At 45.5% G+C, this 15,010-nt stretch overlaps 1 protein-coding gene across 1 annotated transcript in view; it reads right to left on the reverse strand.

The window, feature by feature from the left end:
* Window positions 1-2,995: 2,995 nt before the first annotated feature.
* CCDC69 (coiled-coil domain containing 69) overlaps window positions 2,996-15,010 on the reverse strand; it is a 42,636-nt gene continuing 30,621 nt past the window's right edge. The window contains exons 5-9 of the mRNA XM_032158396.2: window positions 9,446-9,519; window positions 7,940-8,041; window positions 7,369-7,488; window positions 6,286-6,383; window positions 2,996-5,562 (exon numbers count right to left, since the gene is read on the reverse strand). Of these exons, the coding sequence (XP_032014287.1) occupies window positions 5,385-5,562; window positions 6,286-6,383; window positions 7,369-7,488; window positions 7,940-8,041; window positions 9,446-9,519 (572 nt within the window). The 3' untranslated portion in view covers window positions 2,996-5,384. The remainder of the gene's footprint in view (window positions 5,563-6,285; window positions 6,384-7,368; window positions 7,489-7,939; window positions 8,042-9,445; window positions 9,520-15,010) is intronic.

Below are 15,010 nucleotides of genomic sequence, written 5' to 3' on the forward strand. Positions count from 1 at the left end.
TTCGTACATCTACACATCCTCTATTAATTCAGCCACCTCAACCATTCACCCTCTACCCATTTAGCCATTCTGCCCATTCATTCTATTCATCCATCTCTCCATCCCTCTATCTACCATCAATTCAACAATTCTAACAATCAAGTCAACATGTTTGTCTCTAACTTCTCTACCCTCTTAACCATGGCAGACCCATCTTCCTCCCCCAAACCCACCATCCAAGCTTCAGCAACATCAGTATAACTAGGAGAAAACTTTAGTGTGACCTGCATGGTTCTGGGCGAGCCAGAGATTGCTGTGGACTTTAGCTAGGGATATTCAGGGCAGAAGGTAAGCAGCAGGTAATGGAGGCTGCGTGTATGTGTGTACATGGTGGTGGAGTGTTGGGGCAGGGAGGTGGGAGTGAAGGATTAGTTAGTACCAAGAGTAATCATGGTGGGATGGAGCTACTGCTTGACTGGGAATCTGATGAACCTGGATTCTGGTCCCAACTCTGATGCTGCTTCTCTGAGTGACCTGGGGCAAATCACTTCCCTTTTCTGGGCCCCAGTTTTCTCATCTGTCAAATAGTAACTTCTCAGATTACTGTGTAAGAATGCATAATTTGTTCCTTTCTCAATTTAACCAGAAATGAGCACTTGCCACATGCCAGACACTGGACTAGGTACTAAGGTTATGAGGATGAGTCTAAAAGAGATGGCTTCTGCTATCTGCAAGTTTATCATCTAAGCAGGGAGGAGAAGTGAAATATGGACAAAAGTGACGATGTAGACAATGCCAAATGATACGACGAGCATAAAACAGGGCAATGTGATAGGGTCTACCTAAGATATAGTGGTTAGGGAGTCATCTCCGAGGTGACATTCAAGCCGAGACCAGACTGGCCTCAGCCACACAAAGATGGGGCTGGAGCAAATGCTCAGGCTCTGTGGCTGGGTGCGTATGTGTAACAGGAGATGAACGTTAGCAACTGTTTCCCTGGCATCTGTTGTGAGATCAGACCTTCCCAAGCGGTGTTGGAGAGGTAGTGTTTTTTCTTCTCAAAGAACTTACTCCCATGAAGTTCAAACATCTGGAGAACAGCTGTGCTAAAAGTTATGTTACCAACATGGAAGACCTGAGGAATTTGTAAAAGGACATCCTGGAAGAGCTGGAATTTGATAGGAGCCTTGTGGAGGGGGAGGGGGGAAATCCAGACCTGTGGTACCAGGAGAAAGAATAAGGGCGAACATGTCACACTCACATGAGACCCAGAGACTCATCTGTCCCACCATTGCCACCTGTGGAGAATGCAGGGGAGCATGTGGGCCCAGGAACTCAGGTATCATTCTTGAGACTCCCAGGAGCCATCAATGACATCTGAGCAGTGAGCTGATCTTGTATGGGTCCCAGGGAAAGCGTGGCTCAGAAAGACCCATGAGGGGCTACCACCCAGCTGGAGGCCGTTTAAGAAAAGTATAGGATAGGGAAACAAGGTGCTTTGCAAGCTGTGACTTGGTAAGATCACCACTTTCAGTAGCCCTGAAAAGGAGGCCAGTGGAACCCAGTGAGGATGCCCTGTTCCCCCTGAACTTAAAATACTCTGGCTTCACCTCGCCCCAGTCATTTGTGTAGCCCGAGCTAGCACATAGCTACTTCTCGAGTTCATCTCTCCATTCCCTGCAGTGGCTGCAAAGATGTGATAAAGGTGAACTCCACAGAGGCCTTAGCAGTTGAAAAGGGTAAGGGATCACTCTCCCACTTGTCAGAAGAGGAAACTGAGACCCAAGAAGGGGAAAGGAGCATACAGATGGTCGGGAGACACTGGCTTGGCTTTACCAGGATTTCCCCAACATGTTCTTTAGGAGGGTGGAATACCAGAAAGTTCCCTCCCACCCTACCTCACTTCCTCTTATAACCATTACCTGTCTTGGAGATTCAAAATACACAGGTACACGTAACAGACTCAGTGGTCGGAGTCTACCCAATTTCACTTTGCTTTTCTTAATGTTTCCGAAACACTTTTGGTAGTAAAATTATTCCCCTTCCTTTCCTTTGAGGAGGTAGCATCCCTACAGAAGCAGAGGGCCACAAAACCCACATTGGGAAGTACTTCCCTGGACTGAGTTACCTCTGGACACTCTTTGAGTAGGGGAGGGAACCCCAGCTTCTCTCTGCAGACTTGAGTTTAACGTTTTTCACAAAGAACCTGGCCTTTAAGGTGCTCTGACACCAAGCCGAAGTGTGACCTTGGGCAAGTCACTTCTCCTTTCCCCAAAGGGATAAATGGTGCCTCTTACCTGACCCTGGTGCGTGAGTCAGAGATGCACCTGGGGCAGCTGATGGACAGTCCGTTTTTATCCCCTACCGTTGGGCTGACCACTCTACATCAGTGAACGGGCCCATGTGGTACACGGGGAGAGCCAGGTACAGCAGGAGGCAGAGGGCACCCTGTATGTGGAGGAGACCTGGGCCAGGGATGCTGGTGTCTACACCTGCGGGGCCACCAACCTTCAGGGCACTGGTTTGGCCACCACCCATGTCCACGTGACTCGAGGTCGTCGTGTCTCCTCTACCCCTTCCTAGCTCCCTCCCTGGCCACAGGCATCTGGATATGGAGCAATAGGCAGAAGCAGGGGTAGGTACCTGTGGGAACCTCAGTGTTTCTGATGCCAAAGAGGGGTCCTGCAGTGCAGAAGGCGCCTTCTCATTCATTCCTCGCACTCTCTCACCCCATCCCTCTGTTTTCACCACTTACTTCAACCTCGGCCTCACTCCAAGCCTTGGTCTATTTTGAAAGCCATCCTTTAATCCAGCCTTCAACCTAGCCCCAGGCCCCACATCCACAATTAGGGCAAAGCAAGGGCCAGTGGGGCTTTGGTACTTGAGGAGGGTGCCCAGAACCATGAGTGGGCTACCGAGGCCCCAGATTTATTCTTCAGAGATCCCCACCACTGGCAGAAGTCCTCGTGAAGACCCACCTCCCCCCTCTCCCAGAAAAACACAGAAGCCACATAAATAAGGTGCCGCATGTTCTTTTCAGGGTTTCCATATATTGTCTGTCCCAGAGTGAGGAGAAGTTGATCTCCTTCCCACAAACACCACAGGCTGCATGAGGGAAGCCTCGCTCCCCACAACTTGCTCCTTCTCCAGCCCTGCCCCTCTCAATTAAAACAATGCTTTCTTTTTTCTTTTTTTTTTTTGAGACGGAGTCTCACTCTGTCACCCCGGCTGGAGTGCAGTGGTGGGATCTTGGCTCACTGCAAGCTCTGCCTCCCAGGTTCATACCATTCTCCAGCCTCAGCCTCCAGAGTTGCTGGGACTACAGGCGCCCACCACCATACCAAGCTAATTTTTTGTATTTTTTTAGTAGAGACAGGGTTTCACCATGTTAGCCAGGATGGTCTCAATCTCCCGACCTTGTGATCCACCCGCCTCGGCCTCCCAAAGTGCTGGGATTACAGGTGTGAGCCACCGCGCCCGGACTAAAACAATGCTTTCTAAAGCGCGTTCTGCAGCCTGATGTGCCTGTGAGGTGAGAGGTGTGGGAGGGACAGAAGCTTTGCTCAAAGAGGTTTGGGAGAGGCTGGATACTTAGCTCCCTTCTTGTAAGTTTGCCACACACATTGGCATATTAAAGGTTCTGAGAAGTCATTCAGGTTGCTGATCTGTTTAGGTGTCCCCAAATAACCTGGCCACCAATCATGTCTACTCCTGGACATTAGTTCAACAAACTAGTGTATCGCAGCTGTGCTTTGCAAAAAGCTTCATGAAAAAGTACACGTGTGATTCCCTCCAGGGCTTTCCTCGAGGCTCCCGGATGACCTGTCTGACCATGGCTGGAGAATCAGCACACCACTCCCCTAGCCTCACCTCTTCCCCCATTTGGCTGTGGAGATGAAGAAACACAGTCACCTCTGAACTTCTAAACCTAGAAACAGAAGGAGACTGTACACAGGGGAATACAGAAGGCAGTCTGGGATGATGTCACTATAGAATGACTGATGAAAAATGTAGATTGACTGTTCTGATGCTGGCTTAGGGCCTGGGACTGAAGCTGGGGACCTTGAGCAAGGCCCTTTGACTCCTGTGATCTGTTTGCCGTGTTGCCAATGAGGAATAGGAACCTGCTTCAAGGATCTTATGAGGACCAGGCGAGGGAGGGGTATGGAAAGCCTTTGATGCAAATGCTGTAAGCAGAACAGGAGTTATAATTATAGTCTCCAGTAGACATGAAGCTTCCTGAGAAGGATCTGAAATCCACAGACTATCAGGACTGGACGGCCTGCTGAGGTTAGTTACTCTAGCCACCCCTTGTCACCGATGGGGAAGCTGAGCACCAGGTTGTAAAAGCCTGGGCCTGGGATCAGGGGCAGTGGGAGGAGGAGTTAAGGCAGGGAGCAGGAGTGAAAAAGAAACTAAGTGGGTGAGGGCCAGGGAGAGGAAGATGAAGTCACAGATCTGCTTTTCCACAGCCTGAAGAGAAAAACAGAGCAAAGGATAAGACCTGGATGACAGGTGAGATCTAGATTTGACTGTGGGAACTGCTCCATGCCTCAGTTTCCTCATCTGTGCAGGGATGAGGTTCCAGCTCTGACAGATGAGTGGACTCAGAACCACCAAGCTTGCCCCTGTGCCCAGGTGGCACCAAGACTGAAGGGCCAGGAGGGCTGAGGGGATGCGCCTTGCCTGGTAAAGGAAGAGGAGCTCTGGCTACTGTCCCTTGGTAGACCCGACTCTGGCCCAGGAATGGTGCTCAGCTGGGGAGGCTGCCTGGCCCTGTCAGCCCCAAGGGACTTCAGAGACCCCCCCCCCCCCCCATCACTCACCTTCCTCACTCTGATTTGCAGGGTTTGTCCACACTGCCCCCAACCCCTACTCTGGCCTTCAGACAATCCTAGAATGGGACACTGCAGTGACATAAGAGTCCTTTGACCAGTCCCCCCACCATTTTAATGCAGGGGTAAACTGAGGCTCTGAGCAGGCCAGGGTGAAGTGGGAACACCTAGAGGAAGTTGACAAGTCAGCGAGTTGGCAGCAGAGCTGACAAGCTGAGACCAGGGGCTGTCTCCTTTATGTCAAATGGCCAACATGACACAGGCTGCCCCTGGGAAAGCCTCGGAACTTCTCGGATTGGGACAGAGTGCTAGGGGAGGGAGGAAATGTCTCCTCTTGCTTATTCCCTCGGCCAACTCAACGAAGACGCTTCTCGGGGTCTCCAAAACCCTGTGGGTGATTCCATGTAACCCAAGGCCCCAGGGCTCACTGGGCACACACCCAGGCTCTCCATCTCCCTCCCACCCTTGTTCCTTCCTGGAAAACAACTGAGAGGCTCCTGCTGTCTTCTCCAGAAAAACCCTGGAAGGAGCTGTGACTTCAGGCATTGTGATGGGCCCAGGCCCTGCACCCTATGTGGCGAGGAAGGAGACCTCAGTGGGAGTGACAGGGGCCAGGGGGAAGGCAGGCGAGGCATTGGCCCCAAGGACCCGGTACAACAGCTCCTCCTTCTCCTGCTGGAGCTGTCGCCGCAGCTGCACCTCCTTCTCCAGGGCCTCACGCGTGAGAAGCAGGTCTTCTGAGAGCTGCCTGTGGATGCACACAGAGCCCAGGGTTGCCTACTGGGAGCAGCTGCCACAGAGACCAACCCATTCCCCCAGGAAGCCTTCCTTAGATGGACCAGCAGCCTGCTGCAGGGTCCCCACTGCCCTCCTTGTTGGCCTGTATACAAGAGGCAATTCAATCTGTTGACCAAGGAGCGGGGGCCTCACAGACAGGCAGGCGGTTCTGAGCTGCTCCAAATCTCTGCTCTACCACTTAGCTATATAATCTTGAATAAGTTATTCATTCTTCTTAAATTTCAATCTCCTCATTTGTAAAACGGGAAGAAGAAGAATAGGACCCAGCTCTTACAGTAATTATGAGGATTAGATGAGAAAATATGTACAGTATTCAATAAATTATGTTTGACACATGATACTAGCTCTTATTTACTAAGCCCTAAGAACTGATTCATTCCACTTAGACCTGGTGCACTATAAATTTCCTGTTTCCTCTTCCCTATATTGAACTTTCCCACGGAGTACACTCAGCCAGGACAGAGACAAACAGATACTAATCAAGGCACTGGGACTTTGGTTTCCGAGCAGAGCTGCCCCCTTGGGTTTCTTGACTCCCAGGGAAAGAGAAGCCACATTCCCTAAATAGGCCCTGGGCCCACCTGTCAGTCCATTCTTCAGGCCCATCTAAGACTCTCCCAGCTGGAAATTTTGGCAAATAGGGTGGGAGGAAAGGAGGCAGGAAGACAGCTACCTTGACAGGACCACGTGGTTGCGGCTTCGGACATGGAGGTCCTCATTCTCCTGTTGCAGGCTTGTGATTTTTTCCTCCAATATCAGATTTTTCTCTTTCTATAACAATGAGAATGAGCTCAGAACGCTGCCAAACTCACGCTGCACGATGTGTGCTGTCACCTCCCTCTTATCTGTGGTCACTGAAAGCACTGATTCATTCTAGACTAGATGTTACATTTCATGGAGCAATAAGGTGACTTAGAAAAAAATAAAACTAAAAAGTTAACAAAGGGCTGCTGGCTTTTTGCCACAGGAGAATGGTAAAAAAAAAAATTACAGGCCCTACCATCTCATATCACCATGAGTTCATGGAAGAAAGAATGTGTTTTGTTCTCCAAAAGTCAGAAGGATATGATCTATATAAATAAAATTAAGTTTGTCTGTTATGTGTTTCCCCAAAAATGAGCGAACCAAATCTACAGGGAATGTTTGAGATGATCTGATTAAAATAAAGCCCTGTGGGTGATTCCATGTCACATGACTCAAGCCCCCAGGGCTCCCTGGGCACACACCCTGGCTCCCCATCTCCCTCCCACCCTCTTTCCTTTCTGAGAAAAGAACGGATGGTGACATGAGATGGTAGTGCCTGTAAGACTTCTTTTTTTAAACATTCTCCTGTGGCAAAACTAAAAGTCAGCAGTGTTTTGTTAACTCCTTAGTTTTATTTTTTTAATTATAAGTTGTATGGCACACAGGAGGCCAAGGAGACTTCTTCCACAGCAACATAATCTCTGCTTAGATTCAACCCTAGGGTTTCTGAGGCTTCTGTCCTCCCGCGTTCTCAATGCTAACTGCCCTAGTGTCACCCAAGCTACAGCAACGTCAGTAGCCTCGAAAGGCACAGGACTCGATGATAAGGAGGCGCTGCTTGACCCAGCCTGGCCACAGACCATGCTCAGTGGTCAGCACAGGTGGCAGGTCAAAGCTGAGTGAACTAGGCTGGGACCTCCTCAAACCGCCTCCCCTCTGCATGCTTTACAACGGAAACACCAAGAAAGCAGGAGCCTAAGCCTGCATCCCCCAGCCACTCCCAGCCACAGACCACTGTTTCCATGAGGATCAGCCGCTTGTCCAGCTCATGAATACGTTCATTCTTCATCTCGATGACAAAGTGTAAGCTCTCCAGCTCCTGCTCCCAGAACTGGCTGAGGCTTCCATAATCCTAGACAGGGACAGAGTGACCTCATTAGGCCAGTAGGCTACCTCCCTCCTCTCCATTCTGCCAGAAACTCATAGTTGGACTTTCACAAGTCACCCACCTTCCTCTCTCAGCCCATGTTAAGTGCTTAATATGCTTTATCTCCCTGTATCCGAATAACATCTTTTGAGACATGTACTAGCACCACAGATGAGGAGACTGTGGCTCAGATAGGTTGAGTCACTTGTGCTAAGTGGCAGATTTGCTATGTGCACCTAGTTCTCTCTGAATCCAGAATGTGAGCACTTTACTATTCCAGATGCTGCTCTCTTGGCCTTTTATTTCCAGGCCCTTGTGTAGGTAAGAGTGTCAGGTCTGAGTCTTGTCCTTGAACAAGGACTGGTCTTTCCTGTTTCCTGGCCCTGACCTCCCTGGAGATTCAAGGAGGAAAAGCCCCCAGGGTGCTGCCACCTACCTGGATATGTTTCTTATAGTTTCGGCTCAGAATGGACTCCTCCACCCTCTTCATTTTGGCCTGGAAAGCCTCCAGCTGTGAGGTCAGTCTGTCTATGGTCTCCTGGAGCAGGGAGTGGGGTGGAGACAATCAAAGCCTGCCTCATAAAGGCTATAGGTGAACTTTGCCACATCCCAGAGGGAGAACAGTTTTGGGTTCTTCAATCTGTCTTTGGGCTACCCACATGACAATGCAAGATCAACATACTTCGACCACTGCTTGAGATCTATCAGCCCTTTCAGTGCAAAATCGCATGCCGGAAAGAGAAAGAAAGAAGAGAAAAGAAAAGAGGAAAGAAAAGAAGAGGGGAGGGGAGGGGGAGGCAGGGGGAGAGGGAGAGGGAATGGGAAAGGGAGAGGGAGGGGGAGGGGAGGGGGAGAGAAAGAGGACGGGGAGGGAGAGGGAGAGGGAGAGGGAGAAGGAGTGGGAGAAGGAGAAGGAGTGGGAGAAGGAGCCGAAGGAGAGGGAGAAGGAGACGAAGGAGAGGGAGAAGGAGACGAAGGAGAGGGAGAAGGAGACGAAGGAGAGGGAGAAGGAGACGAAGGAGAGGGAGAAGGAGAGGAGAGGAAAGGAACATACCAACCCCACCTCTTGCTTTAATGCCTTTAATGGCTCCCCATACTGTGGGGGACAGTGTCCTGCTATAAAAGATCATTGTTAGCCTGGCATTCAAAACCCATCCAAACCAGGCTCAATGAATTTTTCCAAGCTTGCCTCTCACTGCTCCTTCTATACATCCTCTCCTCCAGCCAAACATCACAATACTTCCCCAGCTGCAGGGTAAATTCTTATCTGCAAACTGTTTTACTGCCAAGAACTTCCTCTACTTGAACCGTGATCATTACCGTTAGGATAGAGCACAACCACTTAAGGTGGCTCACTGGCTCCCACTCTGGCCCTTGCTCACTTTCTTAGCCTTAGTCCCCTCTCCCACTGAAACTCATACCCCAGACATCCTGGACATCTTTCAGTTCCTCAGGTATTCCATATTTTTCCTTCTTCCTCCATGTCTTTGAACACATTGCTTTTTTTCTGCCTGAGGCACCCTTCCTACCCTTCTTTACCAAAGAATTCCAACCCATCCTTCAGACTCCAGCTTAGATCTCATTCCCTCTAGGAAATCTTTCCTGCACAGCCACATTGAGTCAGATGCTTCCCTGCATCCTTCCACAGGTCCCTGTGCATCCACCCATGAATCTAATCACACTGTGGCACTTGGCCCATGCCTCTCCAAGATCTCCCCAGTAGTCCCTGGAAAAATAGGCCCAACTCAATTTCACACTCAGTCCTCTTGAGCTAATAGCCTGGTTACCACATCCAGGGGCCTGGATACACAGAAGACAATCACCTCAGCCCGTCACTCCTAGGCACATGTAATCAGTTTTGGCTGCCTTGGGGCTCCATGCTGCTTTCCCACTGGTCCTCGCCTACCCTCATCCGAGACCGACACGACCCAGCCCCTCTCACCTGCTGGATAGCACTGGCCTCCTGGAAAGAGTGGGTAAGCGCTTCTTTCTCCTGTTCATATGAGGCCCGGAGGACTGTAGGGAAAGGAGAACTCCATAAGCTCAGACACTTCTCCCCAAAGCTTTCTGGCAGGCCCCTTGATGGCCAGGAAGGTTCAGATGATTAACTGGGGCCCATAGAGGCCAGGAGTCTAGGAACCGTCTTATTCATCCTTCTGTCTCCTAGGCTTGCTTGGGGGCTGTGCCAGAAATGTACTAGGTATTTAATAAAACCTCATGGAAATTGAAACAAACTATAGCCTGGGAGGAACACTACCAGATTGCGGGTGCCATCCACACCTCACTAAGGCTAAGATCCAAAGATCTTGCAGCAAGCATGTTCACCTAAGACCACTTTGGGCCACGGAAAATGCATAGGACGATGCTTTGTAAACTAGATTAGCCAAATCACAAAATCATTAAATCCTTAGTCGTCAAACTAAAGCACACAACTGCAGTAAGTACATTGGATTTGTGGCTAGGAAATCCACCTGGTCCTGGCTCTGCCTTTCCAAAATGGAGAGACCTTGAGAAGATCACATCAGACATCTAAAAGTCCTGTTACCTCAACTGTGAAATGGGATCAATAAACTGGGTCTGATTGTCTCAAAGGGGTCATTTGAGGATCACATGAGAAGGACGTGCAAGGACTTTACAGACAGGGCGGTGCTGTACACAGCTGAAATTATCGTCATTCCCCAAATCAATACAGTTGTATGTATCATCCCATCTCCTTCATAAAGTTCCTTTTGGAAAATTCCAACCTTGTCTCAGCTGAAAAAAGACAATAGGCAACTGACAATCAACGGGCAGAATGGGAAATAGAACAGAGGAGACAGGAAAGTTTAATACAGCCAAAGAGCCAGGTATCTGGCTGTGATGAAAAAAATAATGTTCAAGGCCGGGCGCAGTGGCTCATGCCTGTTATCCCAGCACTTTGGGAGGCTGAGGTGGAAGGCTCACTTGAGGCCGGGAGTTTGAGACCAGCCTGGCCGACATGGCAAAACTCTGTCTATACTAAAAATACAAAAATTAGCTTGGCATGGTGGCGCAAGCTTGTAGTCCCAGCTACTCAGGACGCTGAGGCAGGAGAATGGTTTCAACCCGGGAGGCAGAAGTTGCAGTGAGCTGAGATCATGCCACTGCGCTCCAGCCTGGGCAACAGAGACTCTGTCTCCAAAAAAAAAAAAAAGAAAAAATAATGTTCAGTAATATAACTGTGGTAGAGTAGTAAAAAATTGATAAGAATTTATCAATATATAATATTTCTCTATATATAATATCACTTTATCATATAAAAATTACAGCCTTAACTTTTTAAAATTATTGGCCTGATTTGTTAATTTGCCTATCAAGACAGGTTCTGGTTTCAGGTAAGATGAAGGAAGCACACTCCATCCAGTTTTTCCTACTGAATGTAGCTATAAAACCTGGACAGAATGAACTCTGCAGTTATTTGCAGACTGAAAAGTAAATGGTAGCAGCAGACCGAGCAAGAAGACCAGAATTTGAAGTACCACTGACCCGACAGATTTAAACAAACCCAGAATCTCATGTATTTAGATATTTAAAATGTCCAGGATACAACCCCAAATTTCTCAGCATATAATACAAAATTACTCAGCCTAAAAAGAAGCAGAAAAAAAAACTCCCTTGAGAAAAGATATTCAACAGATGCCTAAACTGAGATCCTATAGATGTAGGAATTATTCACAGAGTTTTTATGGTCATCAGTATAGAAAGACTCCAATAAGTATGGGTATTCTGCCACTGACGGCAAGAAGGAAAAAGAGAAAAGGAAAGTAAGAGTGAATATACTTTTAGGAATAATAGAAAAATAGAAAGTCTTAGCAATAAATAGAGTTAATAAGAAGAACCAAAAGGAAATTTTAGAACTAAAAAGTATAATAAGTGAAATAAAAACTTGCTAGGTGAAATCAATAGCAGAATGGAGATGAGATGATAAGAAAGAGCCAGTGAACTTCAAGATAGATCAATAGAAATTATCTGATCTGGACAACAGAGAAGAAAAAAAGATTAGAAAAAAAAAATGAACGGAGCTTCAGAGACCTGTAAGATAATGCCCAAACAGCTAACATTTCTATCACCACAGTGAAAGAATTAGAGGAAAAAGGGTGCAGTGCAAAAAAAAAAAAAAATTGAAGAAAGAATGACTGAATATTCCACAAACTTGCCAAAACATAAACCTACAGATTAAAGAAGATCACTGAACTCCAAAGTAAGCCCAAGGAAATCCGCACCCAGACAACATCATTTCCAAAAGCTAATGACACAGAAAAGGTGTGGAATGGAACCAGATAAAAATGGTATACTACGTATAGGGAACAATGGCTTGAATAACTGTGTGTTTCTCATCAGAAACCTCAGGGACCAGAAGAAAAAAATTTAAAAACTGCTGGAAAATGTTGATGTTCATAATGTTGGGTTGAGGTCTACCATTTTAGGATGTGTTTTCTGTTTGTTCTCGCTGATCTTTATGCTCTGTTTTCCCTTTCCTGCTTTCTTTTGGAGTACAAAACCAAAACAAAAAGCCCAGAATCCCATATGCAGTGAAAATATCCTTCAGGAAAGAAGATTAAATCGAGACATTCTCAGATGAAGGACACTTAGAATTCATCATCAGCAAACCTGCTCTAAAAGAATTGCTAAAGGAAATTCTTCAAATGAAACCAGAGGGAAACTTGAAACTTGAAACTTCAAGAATGTAGGAAGAATAACAGAACTGGTAAAGACCTAAGTAAATACAATAGACTGTTCTTCCCTTGAGCTCTTTAAAATATGATTGATGATTAAATGCAAAAATTATAACCTTGTCCGATGGGGCATTAGATGTATGTAGATGTAATACATGAGATAAATGTAACAAAAATGGGGGAGAACAGAGGAACCTACATGATGGTAAGCTTTCTGCATTCCATCAGATGTGGTAAAATAGCAATTCTAGGCTGGGCATGGTGGCTCACACTTGTAATTCCCGCACTTTGGGAGGCCAAGGTGGGTGGATCATCTGAGGTCAGGAGTTCCAGACCAGACTGGCCAACATGGTGAAACCCGGTCTCTACTAAAAATACAAAAATTAGCTGGGCCTGGTGGTGGGTGCCTGTAATTTCAGATACTTGGGAGGCTGAGGTAGGAGAATCGCTTGAACCCAGGAGGCAGAGTTTGCAATGAGTCCAGCACATGCCATTGCACTCCAGCCTGGGTGACAGAGCAAGACTCTTTTAAAAAAAAAAAAAAAAAAAGGCAACTCTAAGTAGATTGTTAAGTATATTGTAATTCTTAGAGTAACCATTAAAAAAAAATACAGAGATACAGTAAGAAAGACAATAAATAAGTTAAAATGGAATACTAAAAAATGTTCAAATACTCCAAAAAAAAGCAGGAAAGGGAAAACAGGATAAAGATCAACGAGAACAAACAGAAAACACATCCTAAAATGGTAGACCTCAACCCAACATTATGAACATCAACATTATCGATAAAAACAGTAAATTAAATGGCTTAAACATACCAAATAAAACACAGAGTATGTCAGAATGGGTTTTTAAAAACCCACCTGATGGGATCATTCATACCCCAAACCTCAGCATCATGTACTATACCTGTGTAACAAACCTGCATGTGTGTCCTGAATCTAAAATTAAAGTTGAAATAAAAAAAAAAAACCACCCACCAACTAACTATGTGCTATTTACAAGAAACCCACTTTAAATAGATGTTATAGGTAGGTAATAAGTAAAAGGGTGGAAAAAGAAACACTAATCAAAAGAAAGTCATAGTAGCTATATGATTTGCAGATAAAGAACTGAAAGGAGACATAGACAAATATACATTATAATTGGAGACTTCAACACTCCTCAGCATTCCACATAAAACAGCGAGAAAATCAGCAAGAATATAGAATTGAATACTACCATCAACCAAACTTTATCTAATTGATTTATTTCTAAAATACTCAACCCAACAACAGCAGAATACACATTCCTTTCAAGTATACATGAAACAAGATAGACCATACCCTGGGTCATAAAACAAACCTTAACAAACTATAAAAGCAGCAAAATACAAACTATGTTCTCTGACTGTAATGCAATCAAACTGGAAATCAAATAACAGAAAGAGAACCAGAAAATCTCCCAACACTTGGAAATACACTTCCACATATTCAATGCCAGAGAGGAAGTCTCAAGGAAAATAAGACTGAAAATATTTTGAACTCAACAAAATGAAAATAAAACCATCAATTTGTAGGATGCAGGTAAAGAAGAGTTTAGGAGAAATTTTATAGCTTTAAATGTTTATATTAGAAAAGGAGAAAGGTCTCAAATCAATATTCTAAGCTGAAGAAATCAGGAAAAGGGATCAGGCCCAGTGACTCACACCTGTAATCCCAGCACTTTGAGAGGCTGAGTCAGGAGGATTGCCGAGACCAGGAATTTGAGACCAGCCTGGGTAACAGAGAGAGACATGCCTCTAATAAAAATTTAAAAATTAGCTGGCTAGGTGTGGTGGGGTACCTATAGTCTCAGCTACTCAGGAGGCTGTGGTGGGAAGATTGCTTGAGTCCAGGAGTTTGAGGCTGCCCTGAGCTATGATCATGACACTGTACTCCAGCCTGGGAGACAGAGCAAAACCCTGTCTCAGGAAAAAAAAAAGAAGAAGAATGAAAATAAATAAATAAAAAAAAAGAAAAGCTAACCAAATATAAAGCAAGCACACAGAAGGAAGGAAATAAAAATAAGAGAAACCAGTGAGATGGAAAATGGTAAAATAAGGGGAGTGGGGTGGGGAAATCAATGAAACCAAAAGCTGGTTCTTTGAAATAATTAATAAAATTGATAACCTCAAGCAAGACTGACAAAGAAAAAAGAGAACACACACATGACCAATATCAGGAATGAAATATCACTACAGACACAACAGATATATGAAATGATATTAAGGAAATATGCTGAACAATCCTATGCACCTAGATTCAGCAACTTAGATGAATGTACCAATTCTTTAAAAAAAAAGAATGACCAAAACTCACCCAAGGTGAAGTATATAACCTGAAATTCCTTTAAATATTAAAAAGAAATTGAATTTGTTGTTAAACACTTTGAAAGACATGCCCAAGCACAGATTATTTCATTGAAAAATTCTATTAAACATGTAAAAATGATATAACACCAATTCTATATAATCTCTCCCAGAAAGAGATGAGGGGACATTACTACATGGGGCAAGCTTTATCCTGATACTAAAACCAGATAGTGTAAGAAAACTACAGGCCAATATTCCTCATGAACATAGACACAAGTTAATTTAAATGGGAAAAAGACCTGAACACACATTTGACCAAAGAAGATATGTAGACAGCAAATAAGCACATGAGTCATTATTGAAATGTAAATTAAACCTATGGTGAAGATTACTGCACACCTATTAGAACAACTAAAATAAAAAACCAGTGACAACAAGTATTGGCATGAAGTAGGAACAGTATAACTCATACATCACAGAT

Source organism: Hylobates moloch, unplaced genomic scaffold, assembly GCF_009828535.3.
Source record: "Hylobates moloch isolate HMO894 unplaced genomic scaffold, HMol_V3 SCAFFOLD_6, whole genome shotgun sequence".
NCBI lineage: Eukaryota > Metazoa > Chordata > Mammalia > Primates > Hylobatidae > Hylobates > Hylobates moloch.